The 18,796-nt window shown below is 39.1% G+C and overlaps 1 protein-coding gene across 3 annotated transcripts in view; it reads right to left on the reverse strand.

The window, feature by feature from the left end:
- The window catches only part of CUBN (cubilin), a 290,799-nt gene that overhangs the window by 50,411 nt on the left and 221,592 nt on the right, over positions 1–18,796 (reverse strand). For 2 of the 3 annotated variants that reach the window (XM_070800876.1, XM_070800875.1), the window contains 5 exons: positions 17,496–17,652; positions 15,710–15,859; positions 8,959–9,159; positions 6,435–6,564; positions 1,532–1,749 (listed from right to left, as the gene is read on the reverse strand). In XM_070800876.1, coding sequence (XP_070656977.1) covers positions 1,532–1,749; positions 6,435–6,564; positions 8,959–9,159; positions 15,710–15,859; positions 17,496–17,652 — 856 coding nt within the window. Of the gene's footprint in view, positions 1–1,531; positions 1,750–3,392; positions 5,811–6,434; positions 6,565–8,958; positions 9,160–15,709; positions 15,860–17,495; positions 17,653–18,796 lie in introns of those variants that run through there. The other variant, XM_070800877.1, reaches the window with a different exon arrangement.

Here is an 18,796-nt window from a genome sequence, read left to right on the forward strand (position 1 = left end):
CAACTAACCCTTTCAATACAAAATAAAAAGCTTTTTAAAAAAAGTTCTAAGCTCATATTTACAGATAATTATTTCTCAGAAGCAGTGCTATTACAGGGGTGCTATTTTTGATTGAGCCTCTCATCTGGATTTCTCTTTTACCTTTAAAGGGCTCCCTGATTACTACCTTGTGCCCAAATTGCTTCTCAAGCTTCAATTTCGTCCTGTATTTCTCCATTTAGATATCTCATAGGTCTTCCAACCCAAAATGATCCAAACCAAATATAATATTTCTTCCCTAAACCTCAGCCTCCTAAGGCACCACTAACTAGTGAAAGAAAGTGAAAGTGTTCGTCGCTTAATCATGTCTAACTCTTTGCAACCCCACGGACTGTAGCCTGCCAGGCTCCTCTGTCCATGGAATTCTCCAAGCAACAATACTGGAGTGGATTGTCATTTCCTTCTCCAGGGGATCTTCTCAACCCAGGGATCAAACCTGGGTCTTCGACATTGTAGGCAGATTCTTTGCCCTTTGAGCCACTAGGGAAGCCCCTACTAATCAGCGAGCTACCCACAAAAAGTCATTCTCAACTCATGTCCTCATTAATAAGCATCAACTTCCCAACACTGTACTTCCAGAGTATTCTACCTTCTGAGTATCTCTGAAATTTTTCACCTTTCCTTCTGTTTCTATTCACCCTGTGTTAGTTTGAGCTTTCAACCTTCCTCATCTAGAATTCTGTAATGAGCTTCTTCCTTTAGAGGTTAATGAGTCCTCGGAGTCTTTCTCAGTTTCCTGGATAGCTCAGTTGGTAAAGAATCTGCCTGCAATGCAGGAGACCCTGGTTCGATTCCTGGGTCAGGAAGTCTCCTTGGAGAAGGGATAAGCTACCCTCTCCAGTATTCTTGGGCTTCCCTGGTGGCTCACATGGTAAAGAATCCACCTGCAATGTGGGAGACCTGGGTTCAATCCCTGAGTTGGGAAGAACCCCTGAGGAGGGATAGGCTACCCACTCCAGTATTCTTGCCTGGAGAATCCCATGGACAGAGAAGCCTTGTGGGCTACAGTTCATGGGGTTGCAAAGAGTTGGACACAACTGAACGGTTAAGCACATAGCACCAAGCCTTTCTCTACCCTGCTACCACTATGAAGCTTCTAGAAGCAGAGTCTAGACATGCATTACTTAAAATTCTCCCAGGTTCCTCACCATTTTAAGGATAAAGTCAACGCAGGCCACAAGGCCTTTTTTTTTTTTTATCTGGCCCTTGCTACCTACAGGCTCAACTCCCACTATTTTCATGGGTGATAATGAGACTCAAGTCTCATTTGAGATACTGCTGTAAACAGACTTCATCTTTAAATAGTAGAGAAACACATTTGTTGAGTCATTTTTTTTCACTCAACGTACCTTATATGTAATTTTTAATACCAAAATTTTATGTGACATATTCCTCTAAACTTAAATGAAGAGCAACTTTAGGCAGGTGAAAAAAAATTAAAGCAGAACAGTAACAGTTATAAAAAACAGATTTACAGGTCCAAAATTCTTACCCAATGTCTGCCGGAAAGTTATCCTCCAACCTCTTGCTGTTTGAATTGAATCTGTCTTGAACACCAGGAACATACTATTATTGCTGCTCCTAATATTTGGTGGAAGGTTGGAGCCACAGAATTGGCCGAGAAGGGGATCGCTGATGTTAGAACCATCGTAAACTGCCAAGTAGTCTTCAGAGCAGGAAGCCGAGGGAACCACATCAAAATCATTGAACCTGTGAAATGAACCTGGTTAATAGCGATGTTCTCTGTACTTCCATTAAATTATAGCTTTAGCTCTTATTTTTTTAAAAAAAGATAGGACAAAGGTTAACAAGCATCCACGATTCACTTGCTAGGAAACATTAGAAATAATATACTATTTTACTGATCAGTTCAAAAGTTTAGAGGAAATTTTTTGAGAGACTAGAATATGGCAAATAGATGGGGAAACAGTGGAAACAGTGAAAGACTTTATGTTTTGGGGCTCCAAAATCACTGCAGATGGTGACTGCACCCATGAAATTAAAAGACGCTTGCTCCTTGGAAGTAAAGTTATGATCAACCTAGACAGCATATTAAAAGGCAGAGATATTACTTTGACAATAAATGTCCATCTAGTCAAAGCTATGGCTTTTCCAGTAGTCATGTATGGATGTGAGAGTTGGACTATAAAGTTGAGTGCCGAAGAATTGATGCTTTTGAACTGTGGTGTGGGAGAAGACTCTTGACAGTTCCTCGGGCTGCAAGGAAATCCAACCAGTCCATCCTCAAGGAAATCAATCCTGAATATTCATTGAAAGGACTGAGGCTGAAGCTGAAACTCCAATATTTTGTTCACCTGATGCGAAGAACTGACTCATTTGAAAAGACCCTGATGTGGGAAAGATTGAAGGCGGGAGGAGAAGGGGACAACAGAGGATGAGATGGTTGGATGGTATCACCAACTCAGTGGACATGAGTCTGAGTAAACTCCTGGAGTTGGTGATGGACAGCGAGGCCTGGCATGCTGCAGTCCATGGGACTGCAAAGAGTTGGACACAATTGAGTGACTGGACTGAACTGAACTGATGATAAGCTTTTGGAATACACAGATGAGTAAGACACAGCTCTGGATTTCCAGGATTTTATAGTCAAGGACATAGTAAGTCTCTTTGACATTAAGCTTTGACAAGCTGAACTGATACTCATTTATCATTTGAGCAACACTTTAGTTTCCCAGTCTCATTAAAAATATGGTATTTACTCTGCTCCCTTGTTACTTTTGTGACATCAAGTGGTACTATTATCCTATTCTTTATTTATGGGAAGGATGCTAATATAACAGGGTGGGAAAATGCTGGTTTGAGAAGCAGAGCTTCATTTTCATTCTTACACTCTATTTCTTTTAAAACAGACTTTATTCTAAGGTTAAATGAAGCTATATATAACTAAAACCAAACTAGGGTACCTGGGATAAGTAAGTGAAGTCACTCAGTTGTGTCCAACTCTTTGCGACCCCATGGACTGTAGCCTACCAGGCTCCTCTGTCCATGGGATTTTCCAGGCAATAGTACTGGAGTGGATTGCCATTTCCTTCTCCAGGGGATCTTCCCGACCCAGGGATCGAACCCAGGTCTCCCACATTGTAGACAGACGCTTTACCGTCTGAGCCACCCAGGAAGACCTGGCATAAAGAAGATGCTAAAAAAAAAAAAGAAAGAAAGAAAGAAAGAAAAGGAAAAGAACAGACCCAACAAAAGATTATTATTTCTGTGATTTTGAAAACCAGGAATATGAAATAAGTTATTCCTCAGAAAAAAAATATAAGAAACCAATGGTACAAAAGAATGAATTAAATTCTCTTGCATGTCACTTTACTGAGGTAAGCAGTAATTCACATTTCAGATCACTGTAGTCATCATGGGCATGTTACCAGTCATCCCAGCTCTAGACCTTCCTGACATTTATTAGGATTGTCTTTTTGTGACAAACACTAGAGGTCTGACGTGGCCCTAAGAGATATTTTGGCCCCAGAAATGTAAACAGTTGTCATGCATATTCCTTTTGGAAGAAGTTCTAAGAACTACTACTCAATTTGCACATTGCCTTCCACTGCAGTGATGATCATGGAAGCAAATGTAAAATGAGTTTCCATCAACCTGGGTGGCTGAGTGACCATGTTAGGAGGTGATTCCTTGCTAGACCACTCTGGACACACTCATACAAGTGAGAAAGAAACTTGCTGAGTTAAGCTACTGTGCTTTGGAGTTGTTTGTTACCACTTATAACCTATCCTGACAGATACATCCCTGACTTTTCTTTTTATTGCTTAACATAGTATTTCTTTTCTTTTTTTATTGAAGTATAGTTGATTTACAATGTTGTGTTAGTTTCTGATGTACAGCAAAGTGAACCAACTATTTAGGTATATATTCTCCTAGATTTTCTTCAGAATTATGGTGGGTTTATTATAGCTTTTTTAAAAAATCTATTTAAGTTATTTGATATCATGTCATTATTTTGATAAGTTCTTCTTCTGTCTCAGATGTTTTTGTTATCTGGTGGGTTGTTTTGTGTGTTTTTGCTAGCCTCTGTTCAGTTCAGTTCAGTTACTCAGTTGTGTCCAACTCTTTGCAATTCCATGGACTGCAGCATGCCAGGCCTCCCTGTCCATCACCAACTCCAGGAGTTTACTCAAATTCATGTCCATTGAGTTGGTGATGCCATCTAACCATCTCCTACTCTGTTATCCCCTTCTCCTCCTGCCTTCAATCTTTCCCAGCATCAGGGTCTTTTCAGATGAGCCAGTCCTTTGCATCAGGTGGCCAAAGTACTGGAGTTTCAGCTTCAGCATCAGTCCTTCCAATGAATATTCAGGACTGACTTCATCTAGGATAGACTGGTTTGATCTCCTTGCAGTCCAAGGGACTGTCAAGAGTCTTCCCCAGCACCACAGCTCAAAAGCATCAATTCTTCAGCATTCAGTTTTCTTTATAGTCCAACTCTCACATCCATACATGTCTACAGGAAAAACTATAGCCTTGACTAGATGGACCTTTGTTGGCAAAGCCTCTGTAATAAATAGCATATAATATGGAATACTTGTTTAAATATCTCATGATTAGAGAGGATTAAGAAAAAATGATACAGTATGTTAAAATGATACAATATGTTTTGGTTGGATGAATGTTTTCAAACTGATGATAAAGATCAAGATGAAAAGTTTCTTAATTTTCTTTAACCATGTGCAACATTTAATGTTCCTGTAATAGAAGAGGGCAAAACAATTACTAGATAACTTCCAAAAATACTTTTTTCATTCTTATTTTCTATAGACAATACATTTATTTTCCACAACATGAATCCATGAACAAAGATAAAAACCTGAATTTCCAGGAGGGATTCAAAGCTTTTTCGGGTTTGTATCATTTTCCCATGACAGCACAGAAAGTATCTGGAAAAACCCATTAACCCAGAAAACCTCATGAAGCTGGCCTATTTTGAGAGCTTTGAAAAATCTGTTTTACTACAGTCTACAACTTCTGCGGTACCTAAGAAAGTATCTGTTTCACAGAATATAGTTTCTTAGAAAGAATACAATAAATAGTTTTCCAGACATACTGCTCTGACCTTTGACTATGGTGAGCCCCAGGGCCTATATATATATTATAGCATATGCTATAATCCTACACATGTGAGAATCAAATATTGGGCCATGATGGCAAATGACAAGAACTATCCCTTAAGCTTCCATTCTTAGCAGGTGATCCCTTCACAGACCTCTTGCTCCTGGCCATCCGGCAGTTGTTGTTTAAGCTTTTGTTCTGAGGACTTAGAGGATTTTTGGCTTTGGGCCATGGCGTCCTTAAACAGTCTCTGGTGGGAGCTGCAGTGTTCTTCAGGATCCAGCCTGTAGCCCCTCCCCTGATAAGACCCATCTTACAGTCCAAGGACCCATTTGATATGTGAGTCTCTGGAGGTAAACTGCAGAGAGTTTATGACTTGGGGGAGAGAATGTGATCACAGTCATATAGGAGGGACAGAGGTAGGAGGAGTCCTAGCCCATTAAGCGTCTATAACAAATTCTATATTGCCATAAACTACAGCAACTTTCGGAGTTTTCCACCACATGCTATATATCACTGAAACACAGGAGTTAGAAATATATTATCTTGGATGACAACAATTGTGAACTTTATCACTTGGAGAACTGCAGGTTACTTTCCTTTAATCAGTCTTGTTGGAAGTAGGCAGGATCAGGGGAGAATTTACTGATGATATAAGATACCTTGTTGAGCACCAGTTTAGAAATATTCTGAAACAGGAATAAAATGAATTTCTTAAGTAGCTAGAAAATTTACCTTTTGAGAGAGCATATGGAAGGATAAAGGACATGTTTTGGGGAGGAAATCTGATAAGGATTTTTTTGACTTTTCATGTAATAGTGTATCACTTTGGAAAAGTTATGTGATACTCCTGAGCTTCAGTTTTCTCTTCAGTACAGTGAGATTAATAATATATACCTCATATGATTGTATGAAGAACTAAATAAGAGAATGGTGCAAGTGGTCATTAAAGTTCTTCATGTATTATATGTCTCCAAAATGAAAATTGCTTTCTCTTGCCCTCCCCACACCCTTTGAGATAGGCTTATAACATTACACCCCATTGTATAAACTCCTTTAAAACTGTTGGAAAACTCCAACAATTGTTTGAGCTGGTGGAGTGCCTGTTTTTCCCTGCATGACCACTGGCTTGTGTGGAGGGTAGGGAGGCCATGTCCTAGGCTACCAGGACCACACCACAGACTCGCTTTCTCTTCCTCCAGATTCTCATACGTACCTCTGATGAGCATCAGTAGTCTGCATCATTAAAGGAATATCTTTTCTGTAAACAGAGCTGAAACAGTTTTCTCAAGAAAGTAATGCGTCTTACGTACTTGAGCTGGATGACTCTGTTGCTTCTGACAGTGATGGTGTAAAGACAGTGCATGTCGTCAGGGTAGTTGGAGTAGGTATACAAAGGACTTTTGATGACTCCAGTGGAGAGATTGAACACACCACCGCAGGCTGGGATAGAAGTGGGGGATATGCAGAGAATGATTATGACTCGAAGCAGAGGAAAGTCATTGTCAGACATTCTTTACTATGTTACCACCAAGAGAGAAGACAATCATTTGTCTCAGAGCAATATAAACCTCCCTTTATTGGGTTTACAAATAATTCATGCTTTCCCACTGCCATGGAGGGAAGAAACAGTAAGAAGCAGGGAAGAATGTTTCAAGGCACCTCTTGGAATGGAATAAATCTGAGCCCAAAATAATGGCCAGTGTGAAGGTAATGAGAGAGAATGTTCCGTGTGTTGGAATAGAACCGTCCTTCTTTTACACTGAAGTGACAGATGCAAAGAGATGACAGTGATGGCTGGAAGTTTAGAAAAGGTGTGCTGAATGCAAGGCGCATCGTGGGCTTATGAACCCAGGAAGGACTGTGATCTAAACATCTTAAATAATATAGATTGGAGTCTCCTATGTCCATGATAGAGTATTACAAGGTGATGTTCCAGAAATCACTTTTGGAATAATGGAGCTAAGTTTCCTTTTTTGGGCTCACATGCATAACTCTTGGGTCCTGTGTATTTCTAGCTAGTCCTGAGACTGGTAAGGACCATATTTACACAAGTTTTACTGAAGAAACAAGGCCTATCCCTTGCCCTGAGGCCAGCAATTAATAGCCCACAACCCTTAGTTATTCCTACTAGGCAATAAAACAACAGCTGTAAAAATGGAATGAAATTCCATTGTAAAAAAACATAGAATTTTTATTTGTTTGACCTCGCATGTAAGAAGGATGAACTTGTATTACCCAGTGATGGAAAGTGCCCTATTCTCACTGCAGCAAGAAAGGTTTATATTTATTATATATTGTGATTCTAAAATTATAGTAAGGTTACTATACTCTGATGATATATTGTCAACGGATGCGTTCCATTTACTTCTGTTAGAAATGATAACCAAATAGTGGCTCCCATTTAAGGTTATAAAGGTTATTTATTTATTTGTCTGTTTGTTTATTTTGTCTTAGCTGAGTCCACCTTGCAGAGAAAGCTATCCTCTATGCCCATAAGAATTCACGTGCTGAGACCTCTTGGTACACCTGCAGTGAGTTAAATGTTAGATTTGTGTAGCCATTATTCTATTTCATCTTGTACACAATTATATGGTCTCTGAAAACTATGCCTAAATAACTCCTAAATTTGTCCATTGTCAGGATCTGAAATTTCAATATCAATAACCCTCTTTAAAGGAGACTCTCAGAATAGATAACATGAACCCTTTACACAGTGTTTTAGGAAAATGAGGGATTGAAGACTAAAAGAATATAAAGCAGGGAGGAAACTCTCCATAACACTAGCTGAAGCAAAAGAATAAAACAAACCACCCCTTATCCTTACTCAGCAGACAGCTGGGGGAAGGAATGTCCATGGCTCTATTCTGTTTGTGCCAACAGAACCCCAGAGCCACACAAAATCATACATTACAAATGGAGTCAGGACTTGGGTGGCAGCTAATGTGGACACATTGTGAAGGCCTTCTTCATGAGTAAATAAACATTTTCAGTCTCCTCTGTGGATGGAAACAATAATTTTTTTTTTAAAGAAAATGATTTGACTTTCTACCTTTAGCAATGGGTTTCGTCAAGTAAAGATCAAACAAACATTCTGCAAGATCTTTTTCTGGCCCATGTCATTATTGGAGTTGGGATGACATGGGGGAAAAATTTGCTGTTAGCAAACCAATGAAGTTTATTGCAGGAGAGGAACAGACCATTCAAAACAGGGAAGTGGAGTCTTATGATTTTCAAACAAACATTGATCAAGCTGTCTACCAAAATCTGAAAAGATCTTGGTAGCTACAAAGATCTTTGTCCAATATGTGACTTCTCATCTTGCCTTTGATATAGAGAAGTTGCAAATTATCACATAGTTGAATACATCAACCTTTTTGTTTACTTGTGCTTTTTACATATTGCTAAAAAAAAAAAAAAAAAGAAAAAAGAAAAAAAAACTCTTTTCTTCCAGGAGACTATAAAAACATCCCTTACATTTTTTCTTAATTTATAAAGCATTGCCTTTCACCAGAGTTAAAGTCAAACAAGTTACTTTATGCTACATACAAACAACTAAAGGTGGCTAGTCATTCTAAATAAAAATGATCAAAACTGAATCTCTATCTTCCATTTGGTTTTCAAAGAGTAGTTCTGTCAAAGTTTATGAAAAAGGGCCTCCCCATTTTAAAAAGGAAAATACCTAAGTATTTTTAGACCATGTATCTAATTAATAACTTTTTCCCTTAAAGTCTCTGAATCTTCAAGTTGGTCATGTATGAATCACAATTAAATCTCCTGTGGAAATTGCTCAAGAAAGAAAAGAAAATTCCAAACTACATCATTACAGTCACTCACAAGTTATCCTATAGGAAAACTTGAATCCCAAGTCCGTGGTGTGTGCGTTTGAGTAGAAGTTAAGCAGCACTGGACCAGAGGTGGTGAGAGGGGACAGGCTGTCCTCCCCACACAGGGTCGCTAAAGGCGTGGAAGACAAGCTGTAACCCCTGATGATGTGCACGCCGTCATTGACACAGCTTCCCGTTACTGCGGAGTGAGCTGTTCAGGGCAGGGAACAACCAGAAGCAACATAAATAATAATCGGAAGCAATGTAAACGATCACACAAAAATGTGAGGAAGATTCATGCAATTTACACAGAAATTAAAATCAACAATCATTTTGATAAGTCACTATTTAACTCAGTTTCCTGAAGGTTACTTTCACCCTAGTTACCAAGTAAGCACAGGTATGAGGAAACAGGTAGACCTTCACAAGAGGTAAATCCTATTTTGAAACAATCCAGAATTTTCTTTCTTATAAAATGACTCCTTTAATTCCATGATTATAAATAGGAGACAATTTTGCCTTCTGATTGACATCTGGAAATATCTGAAGGCATTTTTTTTTTTTTTTTGCTGTCATGTTGGGGTGTGCCACTGGCATGGTGGGGGTAGATGGATACTGCAGGCCCCCTGCCCTCCCACCACAAGAATGACTCCACCCCAAATGCTGAAGTGCTGCTAGTGAGAAACTTGGCTGTAACAGCGAAGTTTATACATAGATAAGGGACTTCTACCATGAACAGTGGAATAGAAATGCTTGTAACTGGGCACAAATCTATGTCAGTAGAGCTCTGCGTATCACCTCACTGCATTAGATCAAAATATCACTGATTCTTCAATGGGAAGACACTTGGTGACAAAACCATAAGAAGATAATGATATTAAACACTTTTCCATAATCATCAGATCAGATCAGTCGCTCAGTCGTGTCCGATTCTTTGCGACCCCATGAATCGCAGCACGCCAGGCCTCCCTGTCCATCACCAACTCCCGGAGTTCACTCAGACTCACGTCCATCGAGTCAGTGATGCCATCCAGCCATCTCATCCTCTGTCGTCCCCTTCTCCTCCTGCCTCCAATCCCTCCCAGCATCAGAGTCTTTTCCAATGAGTCAACTCTTCGCATGAGGTGGCCAAAGTACTGGAGTTTCAGCTTTAGCATCATTCCTTCCAAAGAAATCCCAGGGCTGATCTCCTTCAGAATGGACTGGTTGGATCTCCTTGCAGTCCATAGTCATAGGGGAACCAATTGAATATATTATCAAAATATATGCAAAATTCCCAAGTGGAATATAGTTAAATGCAACTAGATGATTGTCTTCGAGGGAGAGAAAAAGAACTTAGTCAAGGTTTAAAAAAAGTTCTTCAAGGAGCAAGATGTATTTCAAAGTTGAGTTAATGGCCAGGTGGTAGCATTCAATCAGACATGTGAAAACTTGTCAGGAAAAGTAGTTACCTGAAATGGAATGACACTGTTTACATGGACAAGAGCTCATGTCATGGGACAAGGCACTACAGCCACTCTGAATTTGATCTTCAGTCTGTGATTTTATGAATATTTACTATTGAAATCTTTGAGTATAAAATAATCCTCCATGATTTGTTTTTATGTCTATTTTCCATCCTCCTGAAAAACTGTAAAGCACATGTATTATTTGAAATGGGTAAAGCTCTATCTAGTGTCTTGAAATACAACTTTTATCACATTATTCTGGGCTTCATTACAGAGAGCCATGTTCAATTCTGGATTTCATCATGATTCCATGAACTTGGAGAGAACTGAAAGGAAGCCAAGGATGAGTAATTCGGCAAATAATAGAAACTTGTGGAATTTAGATGCAGACTTCGATTTTCTTTCAGAGTCATGGAGAGGCAGAGATTTAAGAGAGGACTAGAAATAGTGGGAAATCCTTTTTGTTGAAATAGTATAATATTATAGATATGCTAAAGTCTTCCCAGTTAAATAGCAGAGGGCTCTCAGGAGAGGGATGTGAATTGGGGGCAGCTCTGAGTAGCTTCAGGCTGGACTCCTCAGTGGAGGACGATCCCCTGGGAAGGAGAAGCAGGTCCTGGTACAGAGATCAGCTTGGCTGAGTGTGGTCAAGGTCTTGTCAGGCAGTCAAGCAAGGGACCTCACACAACTATACCATCTCTGCTGGAGCTTGACCAATCTGCATAAAACATCAACAGGAACTATTTCAGAAGAACCATTGCTCAATGCTTTCTAAAGTAGTGAATTGTGAAATGGGCCTACTTTTTGATTTCTTGAGAAACAATTATGGAAGCAAAGAAGTGGTAAGTAGCTGCATAATGCCACTTAAAAAAATTAGTTTAAACGGAGGAGAAATGTGAACTAAGGTGGACGAAAGTCAATTATCCTGCTTCTTGGTGGGAAAAATGGGCAAAAGGAAAAAAAAATCTGAAACCAAATTTTCTCTTGTTTTTCCTTTTGGCTTTCTATTATGCATAGCTTGTAAGCCAGAACTTATAAGTTAATGAAGGAAAATTAAGGCAAACACTACATAGGATTTGCCAACTGGCTGCTCTGGAAGTCTAGCTCTGTTACTTGTGGGACCTTTGAGACCATCTCTGGAAGACAGAAAGCAGAAAACCTTTGCGCTGTTCTCCCCATTTTCTGTGTCAAGGGACTACTCTCTATTCAGTTCTTATCACTGATACTCTGGATCGGAGAAAAACTGAGTTTAGAATTTGCCTAGTAATTTTAATGATAGAGAAACCAAGACACAGAAGGCAAAGGTTTGCCTTAGGTTACCTCATCTGTGAAGTGTTTTTTTTCTTCTATAAAGTTAAAAAAAGAAAAAAGGCCTATAATCCTCCTGGCACCTTGGAGGCATCTGCTTGGCCATGGGAATAATGAGAACAGAAAAACATACTTTTAGACTGTTCAATATTTGGGAAAGTAAAATGAGTACTTGATGACACCTGATTCCAAAATAAGTGTAAACATTAGAGGTTTCTCTCTCATACTTTCTCATATTTTGTCTGTTTTTGCTGTTTTCTTTTTGAGCAAAGTAACATTTTGAATTTGTCAAATCTCTATTTTTATTTCACAGTTTTGGAAGGCACTGTTAAGAATACCCATTTTAGTCTTGAGGTAACTTTAAAAGTCTTCTAAGAGCTCAAATAGAAATTTCTTCTATGACTTTTGACTTCCCTAAAATTTTTATAGTTCAGTAGTGATTGTATAGAAAAGTATGTGGTTCATAGAATGACTAGTATTGGAAATGTAATAATAAGGAGAAAGAGAAACCTAGGCCAACATAAAATACCATAACATGCTTTCAGAGCAACTCAGTTTAGTAGAAAGTAGGTCAGTGAACATTTGTAACCTCTCTGTAGGAAAAGCTTCAAAAAGCCCTCAACTAGCCTGAAAGGTAAAATCTTTCCTAACCAGTTGTCAGTGTTTAGTAGACAGCGTATGGACAAGGGTGTTTCCCTGTAGTATTTCATAGCCTGGAATAGATCATTTTTTCCTTGACAAATTCAACTTTTGTGTCAATCCACCACCAAAAAAAAAGCAGAAATAGAATGTTCATCTCCACCCAGTCAACACAGGCTCTGCTGGCTGCTTGGACTCAGAAATACTTTGGACAGAATCTTTCAGAAACAGTTCTATGGCCTCTAGCAGCTAGGAAGACAGATGCTCCTATAGACAGGCTCTGATTTTCCTTGAGAGCAATTCTCTCTCTGTTTTACCACAATACACTGCACATGAATTCTTGAGGCTCATTTAGAAGTGGGTGGAAGGTTATTTTTACTGTAGCTAATGGATCTCTAACTTGCTGATGGTATTCAATGAACTATGGTATGGATATGATTAATGATAAGAATCTAATTACAAAATAAATCTGATTAATGTTGCCCTTTTGGGGAATCATCATGATTCATTTAATCTAAGCCAGAAAATGACTCACTAAGCAGTTTGGAAATGCTGAGTACGTGTAACACTAGAAATGTCACAAGACATGATCATAAGGATATGATCTTATACAAAGTAATCTTTTCAACTGGGCGATTCTGAGCAAATCCATCAGTAAAGAAGAAATCACTGAATCTGGAAAAACCAAATATCTGTTCGCAGGTGACTCACATTAAGGTGTGTCTGGAGATCCTGACTGGTGGCACCAAAAAGAACAAAACAATGGCCACTCTGGGACTTCCCTGGTGGTCCAGTGGTTAAGACCCTGAGCTCCTAACATAGGGGGCCCAGATTCTATCCCTGGTTGGGGAACTAGATTCTGCATGCTGCAGCTAAGACCCAGTGCAGCCACATAAATAAATTTAAATAATAAATATTTTTTAAATGGCCACTCTGATGAATTATCATTCACAAGATATGTTTCTACAGGCACAATCTGACTTTCACAAGTACTATTTTATATTTTTGCAAAAATTACAGTGATTACCAGAAAGATTAAGTAGTTTGTACAAAGTCATGTCATTAGCAAGTGGCCATTCTGGCATTGAAACCCGTCCTAAAATATTAAAATACCCCCCATCCCAGGTCAGGTAGTCCACAGTAAGCTCAGCCCTTTACCCTACCTGGTCAACTAAACTCAGGGAGTTACTGTTCACCCTAAATACAGGTTGCCTTCTAATCATACACATACCATTGGTTTTGGCAGTGCTGTGTGTGGCTATTTTACACAGTATATTTGACAGCATCATCTTTTTTTAGTCTAAATTACACCGCCTATGACATTCTCGTGTTTATGGAATTTAATGAGAACAAATGCATATATAGGTGCACAGTCCAAGCCACATGTTTCTGCCCATCTTATTAAAATAACTTTGTCTCAATTAGAAAAATAATAGAAAAGATATAATGTATGGTGATGAATTTAATTAGATTTATCATGGGTGTTCTTTGGAAGGAATGATGCTAAAGCTGAAACTCCAGTACTTTGGCCACCTCATGCAAAAAGTTGACTCATTGGAAAAGACTCTGATGCTGGGAGGGATTGGAGGCAGGAGGAGAAGGGGACGACAGAGGATGAGATGGCTGGTTGGCATCACCGCCTCGATGGACGTGAGTCTGCGTGACCTCCGGGAGTTGGTGATGGACAGGGAGGCCTGGTGTGCTGTGATTCATGGGGTTGCAAAGAGTCAGACACGACTGAGTGACTGAACTGAACTGAACTGATCATGGTGATCATTTTGAAATATATATAAATATTAAACCATTACACCGTACACCTGAAACCCATATAATGTTACATGTTATACTTCAATTTTTTAAAAAGTTTTTGATAGTTTTTAACTCATAAAAGAAAACAGAAAGGTATAAAGAAGGAAATAAATATCACCTATCAATCTATGACACCATAGTAACAACTTTTAAAGTACTGCTTAATAGCCTTACAGATTTTATTCCTACACTTCATTTTAAATTAAAAAATTGGATTTTTATATAAACTGCTTTACCTTCTCCTAATATGAATACTTTATAAATCATGAACATCTTTTTATATTACTGGAATTTTGTGCTAGGAAATGCTGGGAAGATTCTATCTTACTTCTTAGTCCATTTTTACAGTGACAGACATCAATGCATACTTGGCATTTTCCAGCAAACACTTGTCAGAAACTACAATATGTAGAGCTATAGGAAAACAAGATCATAGAGAGAGGATCCAGTGAGAGAGGCTTCATGTAATTTATCAACATATGAGTACTGATATGTCATTTTTATTTTTATGAGATATGAATTTTCTGGAGGCTGAATATTGTAGAACATGTTGCCAGATTTAACTTTACATGCCACGGGAGACCAACCCAAACAGAAGCAAATTTTGGTTGGACAGATGAAGCTTGGCAAATGTACAAATTAATTGTGATTTAGAAATGAAAAGTTAATTTGTAAAAAATATTAAGATGACTGAGTGGTTGAAGGTGCCCATCTTTTCTCTGTGGTGTGACACCACCCAATTAAATATCAAGTTGTATCATGTAGTCAGAACCCAACTCAAACCACAGCTCCACTGGCCCCTTTGCCAACAGTCAGGAGTAAGCCCAAAGGGGTGCTATGGTTAGCAATTTCCCAATCCCTGTGGAACTGATGAGGATGAAAAAGGAGAGGAAAGGGTATCTCACAGTTATATTTCACGAAACTAGATCACAGATCTTTATTAATGTCAATAATTCATTCACTCAACATTTACGGAGTACCTATTGATACTCTGACTCAGTGGTGAAGTTTCTCTTGCTAGTTAGTTCATTGTGTGTGTGTGTGTGTGTGTGTGTGCACACATGTGTATGACTGTGTGTAGGTACATGTACCTGTGTGGAATAAATGCAAATGAATAAATTAGAAACCATGATTAACATGTAATAGATTTCAGACTTACTTTCTTTAGGCCATTTACGTGATGATGCTTGTGTTCTTAAAGCTCTTGCATTATTTTTTTTTTTTAACCTCTGGATGGAATATATAGGATGATATGTATGTTCTTCAAATACTGGATGGAATTTTATTCAAGTTTACATCAACTCCACTCTCATATTTTTCATGTTTTCTTCAAATGGTGATTTTTATTGCTCGTTCTCTACTTATTGCTCGTTCACTTATTTAGAACCAACTGTAATTTACATAAAAATAAACTTACCTTCCAGATGGAAAGACACCAAAGTCAAGAGGATCACGGACAGGGGACTAGCCTCTATGATGTTATTGCTTATTGCTCGTTCACTTATTGCTCGTTCACTTATTTAGAACCAACTGTAATTTACATAAAAATAAACTTACCTTCCAGATGGAAAGACACCAAAGTCAAGAGGATCATGGACAGGGGACTAGCCTCTATGATGTAGGTGCAGTTCATATTGTTGTCATATTGCTTTGGGTAGTTTGGAGAAACAATATAACCTGAAGGGCTCGTGAAATTTCCCCCACATCCTACATGGGAAGAAAAAGGTATTCTCAGAACATTTGTTCTCCCAGACAGTAACTCTTCATCAGTGAGGAAAGCCTCAACTTTCCTAAGCTCTCTACAGCCAGGGTCCCCAACCTCTGTGATCTACTGCCTAATGATCTGAGGTGGAGCTGATGTAATAATAATAGAAATAAAGTGCACAATTAATTTAATGCACTTTAATCATCCTGAAACCATCCCCCATGCCAATCCATGGAAAAACTGTCTTCCATGAAACTGGTCCCTGATGCCAAATAGGTTGGGGACCACTGCTCTAAAGATATATTCTCTGAGACACTCCAAATGGAAGCAATGGTAACTAAAAGAATGGAGCTCTGATTTAAAAATAAGTATGCATGCAAAATTAGAACAATATGTTTTTTAGAAAATGATGCAGAATTTTGGGCTAAGTAGAAGTTTTTCCACATATCCACTGCAAATCTCTCAATTTTAAGATGGTAAAGGATAACTTAGCAAAGATTGAAGGGGATTCATGTAGCTAAAGGAATAAAATGGATGAGAAGTGACCAGTGCCTGATAAATACACTGAAGATTTTAAGTACAGTATTATATTATAGAAAAACATGTTCTTCTCATTACCATTGTAATATGGCTGTAAAAATAATACCTGCTTTATAAAATGGTTAAATTTACTAATCCCGTCTCTTTAACAATTTCTCACGTGATTCTCTGGTGTTAGAAATAAAGAGAACTACCTTTTTTTTTTTTTTAACCAATAAAATGACATTTATTTTTCTATAACCACTAACTAGTTAATCCACACACTCCTATCTAACATAGATAGAAAACATCAGTATTCTTTTAAGCTGTTAGTAACACACACACACACATATACACAAATACAATGAACCAAGTGAAGGCCTAAAATCAGGGCTGGGGTGCCTTTCATTAATTCCTTTACACCACCCTCTTATTCAAGTCTGGATACCTGTTCACTGTGTTATTTCCTCCAATTCCTTTCATCAAACTTTTTCCTAAACAGTGGTTTGTAAAGAGTGGCTACCTGATTTAACTCAGTCAATAATCATATGCACCACTGTGTCTCAGTCTTGAAAACTCCACGCCTCATTATTCTACCTGGTAGGAGTAGCCACCAGAGAAGGAAGAGACAATCCTTAAGAAGGTGACTGTCAAGGTTGACTGAGCATGAGAATCATCTGGGTGAGAAACTAAAACATGTAAGTCCCTGGCCAGGGAAATTATGAATTCAGACAAACTTGGGGTGAAGCCCGTGTTTTTACAGCCCCAGCTGAGTCCCATGCAGACAGGTAAGTGCTGCTAGCCAGGAGTGCTGATTGGCTACTAATGACAGCCTCCTGGACTTTGCTCAATTCCTGCCCCCCTGCGGATTTCAGGGTCCATTTTGGACATTCGCGAGTGGCACTCAAGCCTTCTACATCATTTCTCTAGTGAGCTACGGTTGAATTCGGTTCCATTCTCACTGAATTGGAAGGAAGGGTGCACTCTCGGGATCAGGTGATTGATTCACTCAAGCCCTTCCCCAGGGTCCTAAGCAACCGTGGAGCAGACCCTCACCTTCCCAGGTCTGCCCATGGCAGCCACGCCCTTTCAAGGACCCCCTCGTTCTGTACTACTTACGGCTCACGAAGGAAGCAGAGAAGCCCTGAGCCGGGGCCTCCTGAGACTGGAACACGGCCGTGAAGACGTTTCTGGGCGTGGTGATGGGCCTCGGGGCCACGTTCCCGCAGCTCGTGGCTAACAGGGTCTGGCTGGACTCCTGAGTGTCCCCCCACACCTAACAGAGCCAGAAACAGGACTTAATGCCCCAGGCTTTCCCTAGTCAATGGTTAAATGTGCCCAGGCTGGAACACGACGGGCACTCAGATGTATAGAGACTGAAACATAATGGTAAATAAAACAAATGCATATCTGCAGTATTTTCTTTTGTGAACCATTAAAGCTTTTTTTTTTTTTTTTTTAAATAGCACAGCCCATTCTTGACTCTTCCAAGGAGACTGTGCTCATTTTTGTGTAGCTAGGCCATTTCCTCTTGCATACTTCTAGTTGACCTGATTTAGCTGAACTTGCCCAATGCCCAACTAAGGATTACCTAGCCCAAGAAGGCAAGAAGGGCATTGGGCTTGGATTGGTCTTACTTGACTACTCAACATTTCCTTCACATTGAATCACTCATTCTAAACTTATCACTTGCAGGAATGTTCCTTGAACAGAGCCATAACACATCAAGCCGTTATAGACATTTCTATTAGCAAATTGGCCCAGAGGAAGAAGTGTGAGGGAGACCAAATGCAGAGCACAGATTTACTATCAGCTCTTCAAGGTCATATCATTTCAAGTGAGTTTCAAACACTGCATATCCTGCTGTTAGTCAGCTTACTGAAGTCAGATTATATTCGCCATGTATGAGATATGGGAGGTGCATGGGGCTGGAACTACTGAGAACAAGAGTGAGGATATTCTGCCAAATATCTAAGATCAAAATAAGCATTAGGAAAGAAATGTACACCCACATTTTTCCTAACATCCCCTTTATGTCCTCCCACTCCCTGCCCTTAACTATCCAGGGAAACACTATACAGAAGTTTTCTACCCACCTTCTGTACCGTATGTATTTTTAACTCTGTGAAATTATAAACATGATTTACTGAGAGATCTGCATATACTCTTTTACAAACATCACTGAAAAGGAAAAATGATCAGAGCTAAAACTTTTATGAAAGCATCTCAACTTCTTCAATAAGGAACTTCAAGAATCCTCAAAGGTGTATGCTTTCCTGAAGTCATTAATTATGGATCTGACATCTCTACCTTTTGGCCCAGAACATAAGTTTTATCATGATAATAATGGTAAGGAGTTATTAAATATTCATTGCTGCTGTGTCAGTCAAGATCTCATTTCATTGCCTCTATGACCTAGA

Source organism: Bos indicus, chromosome 13, assembly GCF_029378745.1.
Source record: "Bos indicus isolate NIAB-ARS_2022 breed Sahiwal x Tharparkar chromosome 13, NIAB-ARS_B.indTharparkar_mat_pri_1.0, whole genome shotgun sequence".
In the NCBI taxonomy this organism is placed as follows: Eukaryota; Metazoa; Chordata; class Mammalia; order Artiodactyla; family Bovidae; genus Bos; species Bos indicus.